General features: G+C 35.0%; 2 protein-coding genes across 2 annotated transcripts; both read right to left on the minus strand.

Annotated features, from left to right (window-relative positions):
* Nucleotides 1–1,459: 1,459 nt before the first annotated feature.
* Nucleotides 1,460–8,811, minus strand: LOC113687353 (potassium transporter 5-like). The gene is made up of 9 exons (XM_072048665.1): nucleotides 8,550–8,811; nucleotides 6,891–7,116; nucleotides 5,732–5,980; nucleotides 5,161–5,199; nucleotides 4,790–5,050; nucleotides 4,653–4,705; nucleotides 3,780–3,894; nucleotides 3,408–3,662; nucleotides 1,460–2,767 (listed from the first exon to the last, which is right to left on the minus strand). The coding sequence occupies exons 1-9, from the start codon at nucleotides 8,760–8,762 to the stop codon at nucleotides 1,695–1,697; spliced, it is 2,484 nt and encodes an 827-aa protein (XP_071904766.1). The 5' UTR covers nucleotides 8,763–8,811; the 3' UTR covers nucleotides 1,460–1,694.
* A 6,605-nt stretch (nucleotides 8,812–15,416) lies between these two features.
* LOC113687354 (uncharacterized) lies at nucleotides 15,417–17,750 on the minus strand. The gene is made up of 5 exons (XM_027204979.1): nucleotides 17,486–17,750; nucleotides 17,287–17,398; nucleotides 17,065–17,171; nucleotides 15,719–16,960; nucleotides 15,417–15,598 (listed from the first exon to the last, which is right to left on the minus strand). Exons 1-5 carry the CDS (start codon nucleotides 17,748–17,750, stop codon nucleotides 15,417–15,419), a joined length of 1,908 nt encoding a protein of 635 aa, XP_027060780.1.
* Nucleotides 17,751–21,080: the final 3,330 nt, after the last annotated feature.

Raw genomic sequence — 21,080 nt, forward strand, 5'->3', positions numbered from 1 at the left:
TTAGTTAAACTTCAAAAAAAAAAAAAGCTAATTAAGCTTCTTTTTTCTTCATTTAATTTTTTTTATTTCACTTGTTCATGCCCCTAACTTCACAGGAATGACTAAAAAAACTCAAATTGGTCTCAAATTCGATATAATACTTGTAATTACTATTTTTCCCTGTTGGTGATTATGTGACAATGAGTACTTCTATTATTTCTTATTTGTAATGATAATTAAACGACTTATTTGAAACAGAAGGAATATATACTAATTAAAATTAAGTTGATCCTTCTTTATTGCATTTTAATAGGTTATTAATTGAGTTCGAAAAGAAGTAGGTATTTTGTAAAATTATTGAACAATTATCAAATAAATGAATATTAAAATAAATATTTCAAAACTTTGGTGTTAAATCATTGGATTTTAATAGGAAGGAAAATAAGAAAAAAAAAAGAAGCTTTATCAAGAATTACTAAAAGTACTTTATATTAGTACCTATATTCAATAGTTTCTATAATCACAATTCTTAGTTATTTTGAAGCCTACGTCGACAACTCATGCAAGATTTTGTGTAATGGTACTTATAATAAACTTATTTATGAAAGCTAGAATTCTCCCATTCTTCAACAACTTATTTTCATTTTCTTATTTAGTGTTATATAATTGTAACTTACTTAACAAAAAGATTTTCTTGAAGCTAAATGTTGACATCATGCGCCGATATAATTTTTTTTATGAAAAAGTATATAGGGATTTAAGAATACATTTGTCCTATATTTAATTCAATTTAGAATTCATTTCATCTTAAAATTATTATAACTACTTGAAATCTAAGGAACCATAGTAATCGAAATTCCAAATATTATGGACTAAAAATACAAAGTCAAAGCTTTTGACTAATGAAAAATTTTGATCTTAAGCATTAGTTATTATGAAATTTTGTCAATTCTCCTAAATTTACCTAAAATTAGAATCTTTGGGGACTAAATTTTTTAGCCTAAATTTTTTAGTTTGGCATACAGACCAAATATCAGGGACCGAAATTATATGTCACCTTATATTTTGGGCAACTTACTATTTATTTCCCTATCTTACTCTGTACCACATAATCCTCTTATGGTACAATATGATGTATTTTAACCCGTCTATGGTTTTCTGAACAGACAGGAAGTATCTCGAGTGATATCATTAATTGAAATACCAGTTATACCCTCACTTAATATGAAACATAATATGGATTTAACCACTTTGTACAAAATCATGAAGGTATTATGTAGTTGGATGTGAAATCATAGGGGTTAAGTGGACGTTAGGATTTGACTGTGTGCCAAATTTCATGCTTCACAAGAATTCTAGAGTGAGTCTAGATCAAACAATGTAACAGAGGTGCTTTAGGTCAATATACTGCTTTTATAGAAAATCACAGGGAATCAAGTAGACAATATAAAATAATAGTGGGATTGTATGATAAAATGCAAAATCAACTACAAGGTCATAAATAGTTATTTACCCATTTATTTTGTCGTAAACAACAACAAACCCCAATACCCTTTGATTTGATGGCAGAACCAAAGACTGCCCGTTGAGTGGCAATTTGAAATAAAAAATAGTTCGGTAACTCTCAAAATAGCTTAGTGGCTATTTTTGTTTTTTTTTTTTGACCCTTTGTGCTTACTATACAAAAGATAGCTATATTTCGATCGTTTTGGAAGTTAAATTTCATACACCATCCCAACCCTTAATAGCCTAGTCTTAGGAATGGCCAATACCTTTTCCCCTTGCCTAAAATTCTTCCTCAGGAAACTATAGGCATTGTTGACAATAAACTTACGGAAGAAGCATGAATCTTGTTTTGCCACAACTTTTGCTTCACCCAAAAGATAAAACACACCTTGCTCTGAGGCTTTATCCACAGCCTGTAGCTCATCTTCCAGACCCAACTGATTGGACCCTGCGGCAAGCCTGATCGAGGAATTGATTGATTTGGCCTCATTGAATGATTGGATTGAGTTTGACGAATTTTGCGATACACTTTGTTGTGCCTGTGGTAATGATTCCTCGATATGAACTACAGATGCACTGGATCGTCGAGGTTTTCCATCTTTCAACAGCAATCCTGAATGTTGCTGGACGTTTACAAAATCAGGCTCTATATGCCCACTTACATGGACAAAATACTCATGTCTTATGAACTCCTTCAAGTTCTCCACTAGCTGCTGCTCAAAAACCTCAGAATCCTCGATTCGGTCATTGTATCCATACCTTACTACACATCGAAAAACCCTGTAATCTCTAGGCTCAATTTGTCGAAACAGAAACCTTTCATCCAATGCCACTTTACTGACCGGGATAGACTTGATGGAAACCAGCACGATGATCGAGTGAACTGAGTGAATGTTAGAAACAAAATGGGGAAATATTGGTGGAATACCCTGGACGAGTTCAGAATACAACAATCCAATTCCAGGTGCTCTTTTTATTTGTGGATTTTTGGCCAAGTCCCTAACATAGTCGCTGGATACCTTGTTGTTGAGCTCAAACAAGTAACGCTGCTTGTGGACGTAATGCCAGATTCCCATGATTATCATCAAGACAAGTGCAAAAGCCAAAGGAAGATATCCTCCATCTTTGAATTTGTAGAGTACAGATGACAGATATGTCATCTCTATGGACATAAATACCACAAAGAATATAGCAATCCACCATATGCTTGCCTTCCATATCACAAGCATAATTAATGTGAGTAGAGAAGTTGTTATCACCATGACAGCAACCACAGCAATACCTGTATCAGAATGTTTGCTGTCACAAAATAGAATAATCCATAATTCCACGTATATTTTACTTTATTTTGTTTTATTCTTTTGCTATTTGACTCAACAACCAGATGAAGGTCTCTGCAGTTTTTCAAATAAGTTTGTCCCCAAACTTCATTTCACTAGGATCCTCCCGATTTATGGCAAATGCAGGATCCCTCTATATATCAATCATATAGTATTAGCTCTGAATATCAGTTGTAAAAATTCGAAATTGTTTGTAATTTATTTCATAGGTGATATATGTAGTGTGCAAAAATTGAAATATAAAAAATTGAGTTCAAATGTGGAACAATCCTAGATACTTTGTCATTGAAATGTTTTGTGCATTTTAAATAAGCCTCTCAAAAGTTGCAATTGAATCAAACAGCAAAATATTCTCCTGGTGATCTAATTTTTAGTAAATCCTTCACTCATCAAGATAAAAACCATGTTCTCGGATCCTTAGTCAAGAAATTATACGTAATTGCCAAAACCAATGTTCAAGGTAAAATGAACAATTAAATAAATGGAATTTACTGGACGAATCCAAATATGTCATAGAGCATATCCATCCTTGATTACTATGTACTTCTATTCTAAATTCAAAAGTATGGAAATCGCGATTACCATAGGCATTGCCGATCTTTGTAGTAGATTTGAAGCCCCAAGTAACCAGGACACAAGCAATCATGAGGATGTAGTTGACCTCAGGAATGTAAACCTGGCCCTCATACTTGGCAGAAGTATGAATAATTTTAGCCCTTGGGAAACAACCAAGACTAAGGGACTGAGAAATAATTGCAAAGGCTCCGGATATCATAGCTTGACTGGCAATAATGGCTGCAGCCACGGCTATAACGAATGTAGGCCAATAAATTGGATCTGTTTATTCAGATATTCAATTTATTAGTAAGTTATTGACAAGTGGTTTATTCTTTACGAACATGGTAGAAATCTACAAATTCTTTCCATAATCCATGGCTAACGGTAGGCACTTGCCTGGAATTGAATCGTAGAATGTCTTACTGACATGATCTTGAAACTTCATCAGGTATGCAGCTTGCCCTATATAAGCTGCTAGTATAGCTGGGAACACTATGCTGGAGAAACTGATCTGCAGAATTATGGAAAAGTTGGAAGATCACAATGTATAATGTTCCCCACATATATTATCAGGATTGGCATTAATTTTTCCTTCTATGTATTGTCATTTTTCAGGAATAAAATTGGCATGAAATCAAGCTAGCAGTCACCCGTAAATTTATAAGCAATCTTTTTTGTTTTGGATAATTGGTGAGTTTTATATAAACAAAATATAAGAATTTACGATCTAATAGTCAATTTTCTGTTCTTTTATCTTTCCCTATAATTCTAAAAAGATCAAGGGGAATGTTTGACTCAAAAATAACTTTATATACCCTATGAGATAACTAGCCATAAAGTCAGCAGTTTGATTATATTGACGATACACAAAATACACAGTCACCTCCATAAAGCATGATATTTTCTTTATATCAGAATATGCAGCTAAGTAGGCGGAGATAAGCATTATTGGTCCAAAGAATATATAATTAGAATCTGGTTTATGTCTGCAACAACCTTGAAAATGTGGTGGAACTCCACTTCATGGCTCAGATTGAGTTCGAGTAGCTTGAATTTTTAATACTAGGAGATTTCAAAATTTATGCTTATCCTGTTAAAAAATTGCTGAATATGAAAAATTGATGGAAAGAAAATCTTATTTTATCTTGTACAATGAACTAACCTGAATGAGGTCTTACGAAATTAAGGTCAAATTAAGAAACAAATAGCTTAGTTCATATTTTAGGAGAGCGAAATAATTGGTGATATTTGACTATTTGAGTGACATACCTGAACGGCTCTCACGCTAAAGTGGCCCAAATCAGCAAACATAGCTTCAGTCCCTGATTCATGTGACCATTTGCTGGTGAGGATACACTAACTAGCCACATTATCCTAATTGAAATTGAGAGTGTTTAGCCACTAACCTGTAATGCATAGGACAACTCCACCTAGGGATATCCATCCTTTCTTGCCATTTCTTTTGAAGTAATCAACAATGTATTTTGGATTGAAAGCACGTAGGACCCCAACATCATGCTTGAACAAATTATAGAGGCCAATACCAGATATGAACAAAAACCACAAGCAGATTGCAGGTGCAAATGTGAAGCCAACCTTGTCAGTTCCAAAGCGTTGGGCGCAGAAAAGAATAATCAATATCACAATTGAAATTCCCACGATCGCATCTGGAAATTCATTAAGTTTGTTATGCAAACTTGGAGTACCATTGCATTACGTGTAAATATACGCGTGTACGGAAATCCAAATGCAAGTCTGTCTTATGTAAATGTAATACCTTGGCCTAGGGATGGAATCCCGCTCACAGCGGATAGAACTGCAAAATGAAGACCATGAGCATTTTACGTAGTGTTAATTGTTGTGTAATATATTAAATGTAAAAGCAAAGTTCAAGATAACGTCCACAGGATGATGCCTCTAAAACCTTCCCATGTCCTCTAGGGAAGGGACATGAACAGCTGAACTTGTACGATTTTGTCACAAAGATGCAATATTTAGGTACCGTTCACTGAAACCAGTACATATCAATCTTGTTAGAATTACATGGCCTGATCTAAGACTTGCATTTTTCCTTTTTGTGTTGGTCGCCAAATCTTGGCCACCAATCTAAGCTTTGTATTTTAATTGTTCCTACCCTTATCTTTTTCGTCTCTACTACTGTTAGGATGCTGAATGCTTATATACAATCACCATTTTTCCAGAATTTGAACATTTATATCAATGATATCTTTTTATAATGTCCTATGACTGCCTTCAATGAAAAATTTACTGAATTCTATTCCTCAAATTATTTAGCATATTTCGATCAACTTTGAAAGTAATAAGTATCCGGTGATAAAGGGTCTGACCTGAAATGCAGGGAGTGAGGACCCCATCACCAATTACCATTGAAGTTCCAAGGATGGTAACAATGAAAAGCACCATTTTCGCATTGGTGCTGCTTTCAAGTTTTTCCTTGACCATTTGAGCTCTTCTCAGCTGGTTGGAGGGTATATCCAACTTGTAGTTAGAAACCTCCCTGTCCTCTGGCTGGTGGTTTGGAATTAGGCTCGCCTTCGCATGTCTACAAATCAAGGAGTAGAGAGCAAATGTCCCGCCTGCAAATGAACATGCATCACTTGTTGCATTTTGCAAGAATTGCTTATTTATGTATCTTTCTTTTAGATGTAAAACAACAGCAAAACGATATCAAGCTTGTCATAAATTTAAGAATTAGGACCTCTGAAATAGCTTGATCAGATAGTATTTCCGTACTTGAAAAAGTCAATTTTTTTTTTTTAATAAATATGATTACAAGTAACCCTTAATGACCACATGAATACATACCAACAACAACTTAACCTACTAAAACTGATAACCTACGAATAGTGGGATGAAAACTAAGATTTAATCAAAATAAACTTAGGATTGATTCTACTTCGCATCTTTCAACTATATCCCAATTTTCACTTTGGTTTCTAAATTTTAAAATGAGACACTTTGGTCACTAAAGGATAACATCCATCCCACTTAATTAAAGGCTCTGCTACTTTAATCCATAAACTATAAAATTATGTATACTTTAGTCACTTACTTAAAAGGCTATTCCACTTTAGTCCGTAATATATAAAATCTTTCATACTTTAGTCCTTAAAGTGAGACAGATTTTATATTTAAGTGAAACAGATTTATACTTTATGGATTAAAATATGAATTTTTTAAAAAAATTTAGGAATCAAATTACGAATTTAGATATGGTTGAAAGGTACAAAGTAGAATTAATCCCACATTTTAAAAACTCATATCCAGTTTCTCGTTAGTTTGATGAGCATAATTAACAACTCTTCTACATGCACTAGGAAGTCAAAGGTCATAAATGTATTCAAGTCAAAGGTTAAATTTTGAGTTTTATTGGTTGATCTGCTTTACATAAACATAAGGGATGAATCAGTCATGCCTGATATTTTTTCGAGAAACTGTTTAAAAACTGATGATAATGATGCTAATGACGTTTAGCAAAGTACTTACCATCACCTTTGTCGTTTGCCCACAAGACAATAAAGACATACTTGATCATGGGCACCAAAATGATGGTGTAGATAATGAGAGACAACACCCCAAGGATGTCGTTTTTGTCGTCTATTCCATCAGGAAAAGTACTAGAAAAAACGTATAGCGGAGAAGTCCCGATGTCTCCATAAATAACACCTAGGCTTTGAAATGCCAAACTCAACGTCTTTATCCAACCTAAATCCTGCATTATTAAGGCATCATTTGATTAAAATCCTAATATCTTTGGTATTCTTCGACTATACTTTAGGTTGTTTCGTAAATTGAAAAAAGCCAATTGCGCAAAGTTACGGCAATAAGATGCTCCACCACAACTACATGTAGACAAAACTAAGCTAAAGAAGAATAGAATGGTGGACAAATGGTATAAATAATAACATTATAGCGAGAATAAAACTTTTCTTTTTAAAGAGTACAATTAAACCACAATTAGGGAATAAACATACACATATCCTTAAATTTCAAGTGACAAGATTACAATTTCTCCCAAAATATGAAATAGATATTATATTAACCTAAATTAACATTTGTAATATTTGAGTTCAGTACCTCTTATTTCTGAACTTTGAACTTTTTTTCCATTATTTTATTATCAATTTAAGATCTTATTAGCATGAGAAAACGCTCTAGGCATGGATAGCTTTGAAACACAAATTTTATCTTTGCAAAATTGAATACCAAAACTCATGGCACTAATTTATGATTTAACTTTTGGGATAATTTTAGAAACCTCTCCTAAGGTTTCAAACAATTTAACTGAGTTCACCTAAGGTTTGAAAAATTACACTTACCTCCCTTGATTTGATAGTTTTAGAAACAAAACCTTAAAATACTATTGACTTGGACAATTTTTTAAATGAATATCTAAAAATGCCCTTGTGAAATGAGTTTTAATTTATTTTCCTATACAATTATAAGATTATTTAGTATAATTATAAGGAAAAGGTGCCAAATTTTTTATGTCCATATCTATTATTTAATAAACAACTATAATAATACTTTTATTACTATGATATGATATTTTTGATGGTGTTTTATTACAGATTAGATTTATAGGATAGAAAAGAAAATGTTGAAATAATTCATTTAGAGTTTATAAATTTTTGGAGTAGTGGGATTCTCATAATTTAGTAGTGCTTTTGGACCATTTCTTTTTTTATTTATTGTTAATTTTAATACCAAAAATAGAAAACAAAGATCAGCAAAAATATTAGATTACATATAAAATTAATTCATCAAAAAAATAACTAATTGGACATTAAACCTAGAGGCAATAGTGGGTGTTTTACAGTTTTATTGGCGAAAAATTAAAAAAAGGAATAAAAAGGAAAAAGAATGAAAAAATTATTTTAAAACCCATTCTAAGTATAAGCATACCAAGCAAGAGAAATTCATTAAAATATTTAAGGGTGAAATTATCATTTTAAATAACAAGAGAGATATGTGTAATTTTTTAAATCTCGGGGGAATTCAATGAAATTGTCAAAAACCTTAGGGGAGGTTTCTGAAATTATCCCTTAACTTTTCATAATCAATTTAGAAGTAGAAAGAGATAGAAAAAACCGAAAAAAAAAACTAGAATAGGCAGGTGGACTAGTACTATCAATAGGAATTAACCTTGGAGCCGTGGCCGCCATGATGGCCGGAAATTCTACCGGCCTCCAAATCAAGAGAGTCGATGCGGCGGAGTTTGCCCCATGAGAATTTCCGGTCCTTGATATCGGTGATGGTTGTTTTGGTGGCGCGTTGATCTTGAATGGCCTCCCGATGAACAACTACTACTTGCTCACGGGGAGCTATAGAGCTCCCAATCCCAGGATTAGCAGCCATTCCTCTAATTTCTTTCTTACAATTAAATTTTCTTTGGGATCACTCCAATTTTCCCCTGCATTTGAATTAAGCGATTTGCATGGTTTCATATGGCTTTTATAGTACTAGAATATACCATGTACTAGGTAGTGCTTACAAAGTACCTAAAAAAATATACCATGTACTAGTTAGCACTTACAAAGTATCTTAATTTTTTAAGCTTCCTTCAATCAGGGGTTGTTTAAAAGTCAGCTCTTAATTGATTTGTCCTCTGAGTCAAAAATGAATATAAAAACTTGTAAGCATTTCTGAATTCAGTTTGCTCCTTCACCCAATTCCGAATGTCCAATGTCTCTGTTCATGTTGCTTCGTCAACTTCTACCTCCTCTCCTTTGGTTCAATTATTGTGCTTAATCAATTAATTAACAGATGGTGGCCAACTTGTTAATTAATTTACCAGCACTAGTACTATAAATTAAGGAATTATTACTAGTTTTTTAATGGATAAATAAGTATTCCCTTTCCCTACTCTTAACCTTCTCTCCACCATTCTTCGTCCAAAGAAGAAAAATCTTAGTCTCAATTTAAGGTCTCCCTTCCTCTTCCTCTGCTTTTTTTTTTTTTAATGTTTAATAAACTCTCTCCTACAGTATCCTAGTAAGAGTTTTCTCTTGCCTAATGTTTACTAGTGAGAGTTTTTGTCTCTATCTCCTAGGCTATTCTAGTGGAAGTTTTGTTTAGTTTTTTGTTTGTTATTATTTTCTCAAATCTAAGAGTTTTTTTTTTCAGATCTATATGTTAGATATAGAATTTCTTGGATCTTTTTGTCATATCTCAACATTAGTTTGGAATTTGAACTAGTTGAACAACAGATCAGAGAGAATAGACATGGACATGCATTGTAATTTATGGAGCAGCCTGTGTACTTAGTCAAATTTAATGATTTTTTATTTATAGTGTAATTTTTATATTTTATAATTTTGTTAAATCTAATGCTTTTTCAAATCAGATATATATGTGATACATTTTACGTATTTTCTACCATTAATACAGTTTTCTTTGACAAGCAAAATCATACTAGACAATTTCTAACTAATTTATTAATAATATTGACTTTTGTCTTATATAAAAAAAAATATTCTCTTTCCCTTATTTCTACTCTTTGGGCATCGACATTCGCGTTCATGTACTTAATTTCGTCATTGAAAGTCCGCTAATGGAATCATAATCAGTATTTTAATCATAAGATTCTGCCATGAATCTTGGCATGAACTGGCTTTGGATGAATTCAACATTCAAGCTTAAATTCTTAAAGCAGTAATTTTAGATGGTGATCCAGTGTGCATCAATTTCTGTTTTATATTACTGAACGAACTATCAGCATTAAAGGAAGGTACTAAACCTAAACCACTCTATCCCATATTCACAACATTGATGCCTCAATGATTACAGTTAGGGTCCGTTTGTTTCGGGTGAAAATGTTTTCCAAGAAAATATTTTCCTAATTTCCCGTGTTTGGTTGCACAAAAGTTACTGAAAACATTTTCCTATGTAAAATATTTTCACTCATCTTATGGAAAACAACTTCCCTTCCAAACTTACTGAAGTTGTTTTCCGAAATGCATGTATCCCGCCTGTAGTATGTTCCAAACTTACTGAAAACATCTTGTAGTATGTTCTTTTTTTTTTTTTTTTAAGTGTAAACAGGAGGACTCGAACCCAAGACCTCTTCCTTACACTCCCTCCCCCGTACCACCTAACCCAACCCAACCCTCCCCCTAGTATATTCAAAATAAAAAAAAAATCTCATCCTGCTCATCCTATGCTAGTAATTAATTATGTATAATAGGGACATTCTTTTCTAGAGCAACTTTTAGCAGTGAGAGTGCAAGATATATGTCACAATAAGCATTGCATGTGATTGATATTTGACACTAAATGGCCAGCAATTTGTTTATTGCTTAAGGAGATATTTTTTATTCATATATACGTTTCTCCAAGATTTTTTAAAATTAAACAATGAGATAAATTTTCTTATTTTGCATGGGAAGAAGTATGTAGTTATAATGTGTAGAAAGTAAAGATAGAGATAAAAGTGAAAATATTTCAAAAGTTAAACAAACACCAGAAAAATGAAGTAAGAAAATATTTTCAATAAGCTAACCAAACACCTGAAAATGATGAAAGAGAAATGATTTTCATGGAAAATTACTTCCACGGAAAATATTTTCCCAAGGAAAACATTTTACTTCCAACCAAACAGACCCTTAATATTAAAACTTCTACGAAGTGCTAATTTTAGTTGAATGGACGTGGATTTAGTGTTTGTTATTATTAATCTCATTTTGCAGGATGGAATTTAAATAAGCTAACAATATCTGAGTTATTTGAAGATCATACATTTTCAAAGAGTTAGTAATGTTAATCTACTCTTTAAATTTTTTCTCTTTCTCTCTAACTTCCTCCTCTTCCTTTGAACAAAACATCACCTTCTCTCTAACTATATCCGACTAATAGTTTTTTGTTTTGGTGTATAATAAAGTCTTTTTTAAAATTCTTAACGAGAGTATTCTTCTCTTTTAGGATGACAGGTTATCGAAGCCTGTACAATAATAAAATTTAACCTAATTGCCAGTTAAAATAACCAAAACCCAATTCCAAGTACTAGAGCAGGGACTCTAGGTGTGCAATGGGTTACTTGATTCACCATATTCCCAAAGAGTTTGCTTAATCCGATATACCCGAATAGGATGGCTTTTTTTACAAATAATTATGAATTTGTAGACAGGGCAAGTAGGATCGTATCCTCAGGGACTGGGGATATTTGTCTCTTAAGAAATTCAAAATAACACAGGGGGTGATTTTGTATGAATGACGACAATCAAAGAAACTCGAATAAGAAAATAAAAATAAATAACTAACTAGAAATTAAATGACAATTCACTAAACTTAGAGTAACAATAATTAAAGGTCTAAAATAATTAAAACAAGAAAATAATTAAAAATAAAATAAAATAGGCAACTAAAAATCAAATGGCAATTCACTAAAATCAAGGTAATGATAACTAGAGGTCTAACCAAGAAATAACTTCAGCAATGGTTCACCTAATTGATCATCGATACAAATGCAGTTCCAATTATTTACTGATAAATAGGTTATAACAGCCAAACAAGCGCTGACAGTCAACCCTTCCTTAGTGTGTCGGTGATTAAGGCACGCCCGTTAATCACTGCTCTAATTGAGAGATAACCCTAGGTACGCCCGTAAGATTTAATTCCTCAATTGCCTTACGTATTAGAGGAGTCCTATTCTAACCAAATAACGCACTACCAGGGTTATTTCAGATTAGCCCGCGTATCCCCCTAACACGAATCTAATCGTGCCAGTTGTCACTATTTCAAGACAATTAAACAATTACGGACTTAAATGCCTTAATTGACAATAGATTACCAAATTAACTAATTATTCGGATCCAAGACAATCAATTAATTAAATAACCATAAGCATAACAATCAAGAAAAATGCGAATACCAATAAATAAAAGAAAAATATTAAATTAAATCGATCTTACAATTTTTTAGGCGACCCAAAGCATCCGTTGTTTCTTGACTAGAGTGAAAAAATTAATTCATATTTGATGAACAAAGCCCACAGGAAATTGAAGCAACAGTAGCGGCCATTGACTCCAAAATTAAGAAAATTCAATTCGCTTCGGCAATGAAGGAAAAGTCAAGATTACAAAGAATGCCCAATTGCTTTTCTTTGCCTTCACATCTGATGGAAGCAAAGGCACAATAGGACGAAAAGAGGAAAAGTCAAAAAGGGAAAAAGAACTCCCCAAATAGTCCCCCTTCTTTTTGACAAAAAAAAAAAAAAAAATAGTCCCCCTTCTGCTATGTGTATTTCCTATCTAATACTACTGTCTCCGTCTCTTCTTTTTTTCTTTTCTTGCGGCGGCTCCACAAGGAATAGAAGACCAAGCCCTCCGTCCGTCCTTGCTTTCGCAGAAATTACCAAAATAGGCGTAACGTCTTCTTTTTCAAAGATACCCCTGGCACAAATTCTATCATTTGGACTCCTTTTCTGCTAAATTTAATCCACATCAAATCAGGTAATAAGGGAAATTAATAATAAAATAAATGATAAAATCGTAACCTATTAATTCCCCACACACCTAAACCATGCTTGTTCTCAAGCATAGGAACAGTAAACAAACACCAATATTTGACAATGGCTATTGCTCTATCTCCCAAATTGCCAAGATACCAAGAAAATCATAAATCAAGCATCAGTGATAAAAATCCGAGAAACATCACCCCGGTTAGCTTCTAAACCACAAACTCCTTCAATTCCAAGTTAACTAATCTAAGAAAAAGAAATAACGCATAACATTTATCAGCGAATGGTCCAAATATTAACCAAAATCTCAACATTAAATCCCTAAATTGGCAAGCTGACTTTTATCACACACTAACACAACCTTCACTTTTTGTTTTTCATGTTTTCTAATTTTTTTTTGACGAAAAGCACAAAAGACTTAGTCTCTAACCATTGGAGCCTTTTGACACGAACTCCGATATTTTTCAAATGAAGGAATCCGGTTACTCAGCTCTTATCGCTATACGACCACGTACTCATAGAAATTACTATTTTTTGATGCGAAAATCGACACTTTAGGTGAAAAACCCCAGTTACTCAGTAGTAATGACTAGCGGAGTACAGTCAACTTTATTTCACAGCCAGATAACACAATAACTCAAAATAACATAGCAAAAAAAAAACAAAAATAGCAGCCGCTAGCCTCATTTCTTCAAATATGGAGAACTAAAGTTAATATTGGACCAATTCACATGAAAATACTAACAGTCATTCCCTATGCCTAGAAAAGTTAAAAAGAAATCAAAAGAGTCAAGTAGTCATCGATATTCACCAAAGAGATGTTTTGGATTCAACCATATTAACTCGATACACTTTATTATTAAAACTTGGCAAGAGTAGATTTAGAGTCAACGATCCAACATCAAACTTTGGCATTCATATGAGAGCTCATCACTAGAAAGAAAGAAAGAGACTAAGTGAAAATGAACAAATAACAAACTAAAAATAAAAAACAAACATCTAAAAACTGAAAATTAGAAAAACTGGCACCCCAACTGATCCAATTCCCCCCACACCTAAACGATACATTGCCCTTAATGTAGCAAATGAATATCAAAAGTAGAAGAAATGGCAACAAAACTCCCCTGAAATCGGGTCAAAGTGGTAGGCGGGACGGGACTTGGGGTGGAAAACCCGTGTGCTGCATGAATGCCGCCAGATTTTGTGCCATGGCAGCCACATTGTTGTCGATGTTAATCATCCAAGCCTCCAAATTCTCAATCTGCGTCCGGAGCTGGCGCCAGTTCTTAGGCCCCTGGTGGTGGAAGGGGATGATCGGGGGTCGACGGGTCGGGCTCATTGCCAACCGGGACCGAACAGGTAGAAGAAGAGCGAGGTGGGGCGTGGCTGTTGACAGCGTGCGAGGGAAACAGAAAGGGTTGCGCACTTGGCCAAGTGGGCAGCTGAGAGGGAGGGAGGGAGGCTACAGTGGATAGCAGTGGCGAGAGGAGGAGGCAGACGGGCTGGGGAAGAAAAGGAGAGCTCGCGCGAGGGCTTCAGGTCGCGGCCAGGAAAGAACGGCAGCGCTTGAGCTGGTCGTCGCTGGTGGAGCTTGGCGCGGCGGAGCAAGGCGCGCGGACAGTGAAGGGGACGGTGGCGCTGGTGCTGCGACGAGCTGGTCCTCCGCGGCTGCGAGAAGGACGCGAGGATGGTGGTGGTCGTCGGCGTTGTGGCGAGTTGCTTGCCAGTGGCAGCGGCGACGCGTGGAGCAACGGGTGGAGGGCAAGCTTCAGCAGCGGCAGCGCGCGATGGGCTCAATCGAGCGAGAAGAAGAAACAGCGGAGAAGAAGAAAGAAAGAAAATAGGAAGAAAGAAAAAGAAAGGAAAGAAAGAAAGAAAGAAAAAAGAAAGAAAAAGAAAGAAAAGGAAAACAAAATAGTTTTTGTGTGTTTTTTATTCCTCTTTTTTTTTTCCTTTACGGAAAGTTTTTTTTCAACTTTATTATTTTGTTTTTATTTTTTAAATTGAAAAAATTTTTGTTTTTATAATAATAACTTTTTATTTTTATTTTATTATTTTTTTAATATCATTATTATTACAAAACTTATTTTTGAAATTAAAAATTAGAGAATAACAGAAAATCAATAACCGTTCTTGAATTCTTTTGAATACTTACTTTTCCCGCGAACGTGACGCGGGCACGTCAAGAAGGCACAGAATGAGGAGCTCTCCAGGTGACTTGACGCGGACACGTCATGAGGACAAGAACCCCTTCTGACGAATTTGACCATGAGCTCTTCATGGGACTTGATGCGGGCACGTCATGAGGATCGAAACCCTTTTACTAAGCACCAGGAAATTGCAATGTGCCACGCGCCCAGTTGACGCGGGCGCGTCATGTTAGAGGGATACCTATGAATCATCAAAAACAAAAATTGAAGCCAGAAGTCAGTCAAATTCAAGGGAAACATATTTAAATTAACAAATAAAATCGAACAAACAATTAAAAAAAATTGGATTGCCTCCCAATGAACGCCTTTCTTTAATGTTTTTGGCTAGACATTGAACACCACTCTTCAATTTGGGTGTAACTCAATTTTCCTGAAAATCGGTGGCCCTTCTCTAGGATCCAAATAGCCTTTGAGTACAGCTTTCTTTCTTAATTTCCTACTCCTTTTCACCTCATACAGTGCTTTCATCCCCTTATACTTGTTCTCAGTAAATTTGAATTTGTCCCTACAAGCAAACTCAGAAAATTCTTGCACAAAGAGATTAATAGCATGAATAGCAAACACAGGGTGAGAGCTAACAGGATGTTCCATTGTATCAAAAATATTAAAGTGGACTAGTTCTCCATCAAATTTCATGGATAATGTACCCTTATTAACGTCAATTTTTGTCTGTGCTGTGCTAAAAAAGGGTCTACCTAGTAGCAAAGGTGAGAAGTCAGGGGAATGATCATCATCTATGTCAAGTACATAAAAGTCAGCCGGGAATATCAATTCATTAATTTTAACCAGCATATCCTCGACCAACCCATCAGGGTATGCATTTGTTCGGTCAGCTAATTGAATTATTATCTCGGTTTCTTTTAATGGACCGAGGTTCAGAGAAGCATACATAGATTTAGACATTACGTTGATCAATACTCCTAAGTCCAGCAGGGTATTTCTAATCAAAGTATTACCTATCTTACATGGGACAGTAAACCTACCTAGATTCCCACACTTTGATGGTAGCTTCCTTTGGAGAACTGCTGACACATTCTCCCCCACGATGACCCTTTCATCTCCCCTCAGTCGTCTTCGATTGACACATATGTCCCTCAAAAATTTTGCATACTTCGGCACTTGCTTGATGGCGTCTAATAGGGGAATATTGATCTCTACCTTGCGGAACACCTCCAAGATCTCCTTCTTCTTGTCCTGCTTTTTTGGTTTTTTCAATCTGCTAGAAAAGGGAAGCGGGTTAGTTTTAACTATAATGACTGGGTCGGGAAGTACCTTTGGATTTGTGCCACTGCTGTCCTTCTTCTCAAGCTTGTTTTCGACCTTTTTCTCATCCTTGTCCTTTGGAATCATGAGTTCAGGCCCCTGAATTTCCTTCCCGCTCCTTAAAGTCATTGCACTTACATTCTTCAGGTCCAATTCAGGTTGAGAAGGCAATTTTCCAAAAACTTGGGATTCAAGGCGATTGATTGCCACTGCCATCTGACTTAGCTGATTTTGCATTACTGGTATCTGGTCCAGTTGATTTCTCATACTTTGTAGGTCAGAATCTGTCTTTTGTTGATTAGCAATTAATTGGTTCATCATCTCTTCTATAGACGGGCTTGAGTTTGAAGGGGATAGTGGAGGACGAGATTGGTACTGTTGTGGGTACCCTTGCTGCCTGTTTGGTGCAAAATTCGACTGCTTATATCCTCCATAGCTGAGGTTAGGATGATCTCTCCAACCCGGATTGTATGTACTCGAGTATGGGTCGTATGGCTGTCTTGGCGAGGGCACGTGGCCAGCTATGCTCACCTGCTCTGCAGTTTCTTCCTGAACCAGTGGACACACCTCTGTAAAATGACCCACGGCAGCACATACCCCACACACTTTGGCTTGTGAGGCACTTCCTACAACTAATTGTCGCACGAAGGATGTCAAATCAAAAATTTGCTGCTGGATGGAGGATGTTTCTACCTCATTCACCCTACGCATTGGGACATCCTCCCCGTACCAAACTGCTGCGAATTCTCAACCATTCCTTCAATTAGCTCCCATGCTGCCCGAGGAGTCTTGTTCACTAACGTCCCTCCACTTGCAACATCGATTATACTCTTGTCCCTGAAAAGTAGGCCCTCATAGAAGTATTGAATGAGCAATTGCTCACTTATCTGGTGCTCGGGGCACTTGATGCAAAACTTCTTGAATCTTTCCCAATACTCATAGAGGGACTCGCCTGGGTGTTGCTTGATACCGCAGATTTCCTTCCTTAGACTTGCAGCTCGAGACGCCAGAAAATATTTGTCCAAGAATTTTTTTCTTTAGCTGGTCCCACGTGGTGATACTACCTGGTGGCAGGTAGTACAGTTAGTCTTTTGCAGAGTCCTTTAAGGAGAAGGGGAATGCCCTCATTTTTATCTGCTCTTCTGTAATACCTGGGGGTTTTATGTTGTTGCAAACTACATCAAACTCTTGCAGGTGTTTATACGGCTCCTCACCTGGTAAACCATGGAATGATGGTAAAAGATGAATTAGATCAGATTTTAATTCAAATGGAGTGTTATCATTTAAATTTGGGAAAGTAATGCATAGAGGTTGCTGATTTAAATTGGGAGCAGCCAACTCCCTTAGTGTTTGTGCATTCGCCATGGTGAATTCCTCCTGGTTTGAATCACTTGAGTTATCAACACGCAAATCCATTGACTCAACCTCTAGATTAAGTTCTTGAGATGCAACACTGGATTGCTCCTCTCTGAGCTGTCTGTTTCCTTTCTTGTCCTACGCGCAGTCTTTTCTACCTCAGGGTAAAAAATTAATTCACCTGTACGAAAAGAACGAGGCATGCACTAGAAGAATACCAGGAAATTAGAGCAAAAAATGAACTCAAAAAGAAACAAATAATAATGCCAGTCCCCGGTAACGGCGCCAAAAATTAACAGGTTATCGAAGCCTGTACAATAATAAAATTTAACCTAATTGCCAGTTAAAATAACCAAAACCCAATTCCTAGTACTGGAGCAGGGACTCTAGGTGTGCAATGGGTTATTTGATTCACCCAGTTCCCGAAGAGTTTGCTTGATCCGATATACCCGAATGGGATGGCTTTTTTTACAAATAATTATGAATTTGTAGACAGGGCAAGTAGGGTCGTATCCTCAGGGATTGGGGATATTTGTCTCTTAAGAAATCCAAAGTAACATGGGGTAATTTTGTATGAACGACGACAATCAAAGAAACTCGAATAAGAAAATAAAAATAAATAACTAACTAGAAATTAAATGACAATTCACTAAATTTAGAGTAACAATAATTAAAGGTCTAAAACAATTAAAACAAGAAAATAATTAAAAATAAAATAAAATAGGCAACTAAAAATCAAATGGCAATTCACTAAAATCAGGGTAATAATAACTAGAGGTCTAGCCAAGAAATAATTTCAGCAATGATTCACCTAATTGATCATCGATACAAATGCAGTTCCAATTATTTACTGATAAATAGGTTATAATTGCCAAACAAGCGCTGACAGTCAACCCCTCCTTACTGTGTCGGTGATTAAGGTACGCCCGTTAATCACTGCTCTAATTGAAAGATAATTCTAGGTACGCCCGTAAGATTTAATTCCCCAATTGCCTTATGTATTAGAGGAGCCTTATTCTAACAAAATAGCGCACTACCAGGGTTATTTCAGATTAGTCCGCATATCCCCCTGACACGAATCTAATTGTGCCGGTTGTCAGTATTTCAAGACAATTAAACAATTACGGACTTAAATGCCTTAATTGACAATAGATTACCAAATTAACTAATTATTCGGATCCAAAACAATCAATTAATTGAATAACCATAAGCATAGCAATCAAGGAATATGCGAATACCAATAAATAAAAGAAAAAAATTAAATTAAATCGATCTCACAATTTTTTAGGCAACCCAAAGCATCTGTTATTTCTTGACTAGAGTGGAAAAATTAATTCATATTTGATGAACAAAGCCCACAGGAAATTGAAGCAACAGTAGCGGCCATTGACTCCGAAATTAAGAAAATTCAATTCGCTTCGGCAACGAAGGAAAAGTCAAGATTACAAAGAATGCTCAATTGCTTTTCTTTGCCTTCACATCTGATGGAAGCAAAGGCACAATAGGACGAAAAGAGGAAAAGTCAAAAAGGGAAAAGGAACTCCCCAAATACTCCCCCTTCTGCTATGTGTATTTCCTATCTAATACTACTGTCTCCGTCTCTTCTTTTTTTCTTTTCTTGCGGCGGCTCCACAAGGAATAGAAGACCAAGCCCTCCGTCCGTCCTTGCCTTCGCAGAAATTATCAAAATGGGCGTAACGTCTTCTTTTTAAAAAATGCCCAGACTCTATCATTTGGACTCCTTTTCTACTAAATTGGCACTTGTTATCATATTTTTGTTATACTCCCTGAAATAAGCGTAAAATATTAAAAGTAAGTAGAATTTAACAATTAATCCATATCGGATCAGGTAATAGGAAAAATAAATAATAAAATCGTAACCTATCATAGGATTTCTTAAAGAAAGCTTTCTTTTACACTAGAGTATTCTAACGGGAGCTTTGTTTCTTCTAAGTTTTTAGCAAGAGTTTTCTTGCAATTTTTTCCCCTTGTTACGTATCATTTTTCTTAGATTTAGTTATCATATCTAAAGTTTCTGAAGTCTGCTTTGTTAGATCTTAACAAGATATTTGAATTTGAAACAGTTAATTTAGCTGTAAAATATGTGTACAGATATTCACTGGGTTCAGAGAAGTTGATATCAATTTGTTGAATATTTTGAGTTTTTGAATGTTATTTTTGTTTATTTCTCAAGTATGATGCATCTCTAGATCTTAAAATTGGTTCTCTCTGTAGATGTCGGATATTTCTTCTGTTATTAATGCAAATTTCATGAATGAAAGTATGATTTTTATTAATATATATAGACATTGTTTAGAGAAATATATATAGACATTGTTTTGCACAACCTATGCTGTAGGATTTAAATAAGAATAAATCTTATATATACTGATTGGATCTATGACATATATGCAAAAATTGAATTTTAAATACAAATTTTACATAATTATCATTAATTCAATATTGACAATATATATATACATTGTTAGTTTAGGAAAAATTAATTCTTCAAAACTATAATAGCATAGCAAAGAAACAAGAACTCCCTGTAGTCTGGACCCAGGAGTGGATACTAAAAAGTTGATAACTTCGTTACAAGATATACAAAGGGTACAACTGGACCATCTGCAAAGTGTTAGGGCCTAAGAGCCAATTTAGGACAAGTGCACAACTAACCCCACCAACGAAGCTCTTTGCAAGTCAAGCACACTATCGAATGGGGGAGAGGCTCTATGAACGTATACTAAGGCTTATGGTGGAAATTAAACGATTATATTATTTTCAATTTTTTTAAAAGCCAAATTCAAAATTTTATTGATCATTCAAAACAACTGAGCTCCAGGAGTACCCAAAAAAAAACCATAAATACATCAAACGCACTGTTCAAACTGCCATACTCAAACCCCCAAAAAACAACAAGTCTACATCTTCCTACACAAAAATTTTTTGATCTAGATTCCAACTAAAACTAATTTCCCAGTTTCTTCTTGATCTCTCCACTTTCTTCCATGAAAAAACAGCAAATTTCACATCATTAGTGATTCTTTGAATAACAAGTTCCATAGGCCATAATGATTTCTGAAAAATAAAGTGATTCCTAATCCTCCAAATATGGCAAACTGTAGCAGATAAGGCAAGTAAACATAGTTTATTATAAAATGAACCAGAAGAACAATGATGATACCACCACTCCAGTTCATCTTTCCAGGGGTTGAATTTGGTTGAGTTGGATTAAATATAAAACTTAATCTCCATAATCTTTTGCACCTCAATTTACGTGCAGTATTTGGATGGTTATTAGAGTTGACATTATGACAAAGATTACCTTCTGACATTATATGATGAAATATGATCAAATTAATCACTTTTTTGGCACAATGAAGATCAACT

Source organism: Coffea arabica, chromosome 5e (assembly GCF_036785885.1).
Source record: "Coffea arabica cultivar ET-39 chromosome 5e, Coffea Arabica ET-39 HiFi, whole genome shotgun sequence".
Lineage (NCBI taxonomy): Eukaryota > Viridiplantae > Streptophyta > Magnoliopsida > Gentianales > Rubiaceae > Coffea > Coffea arabica.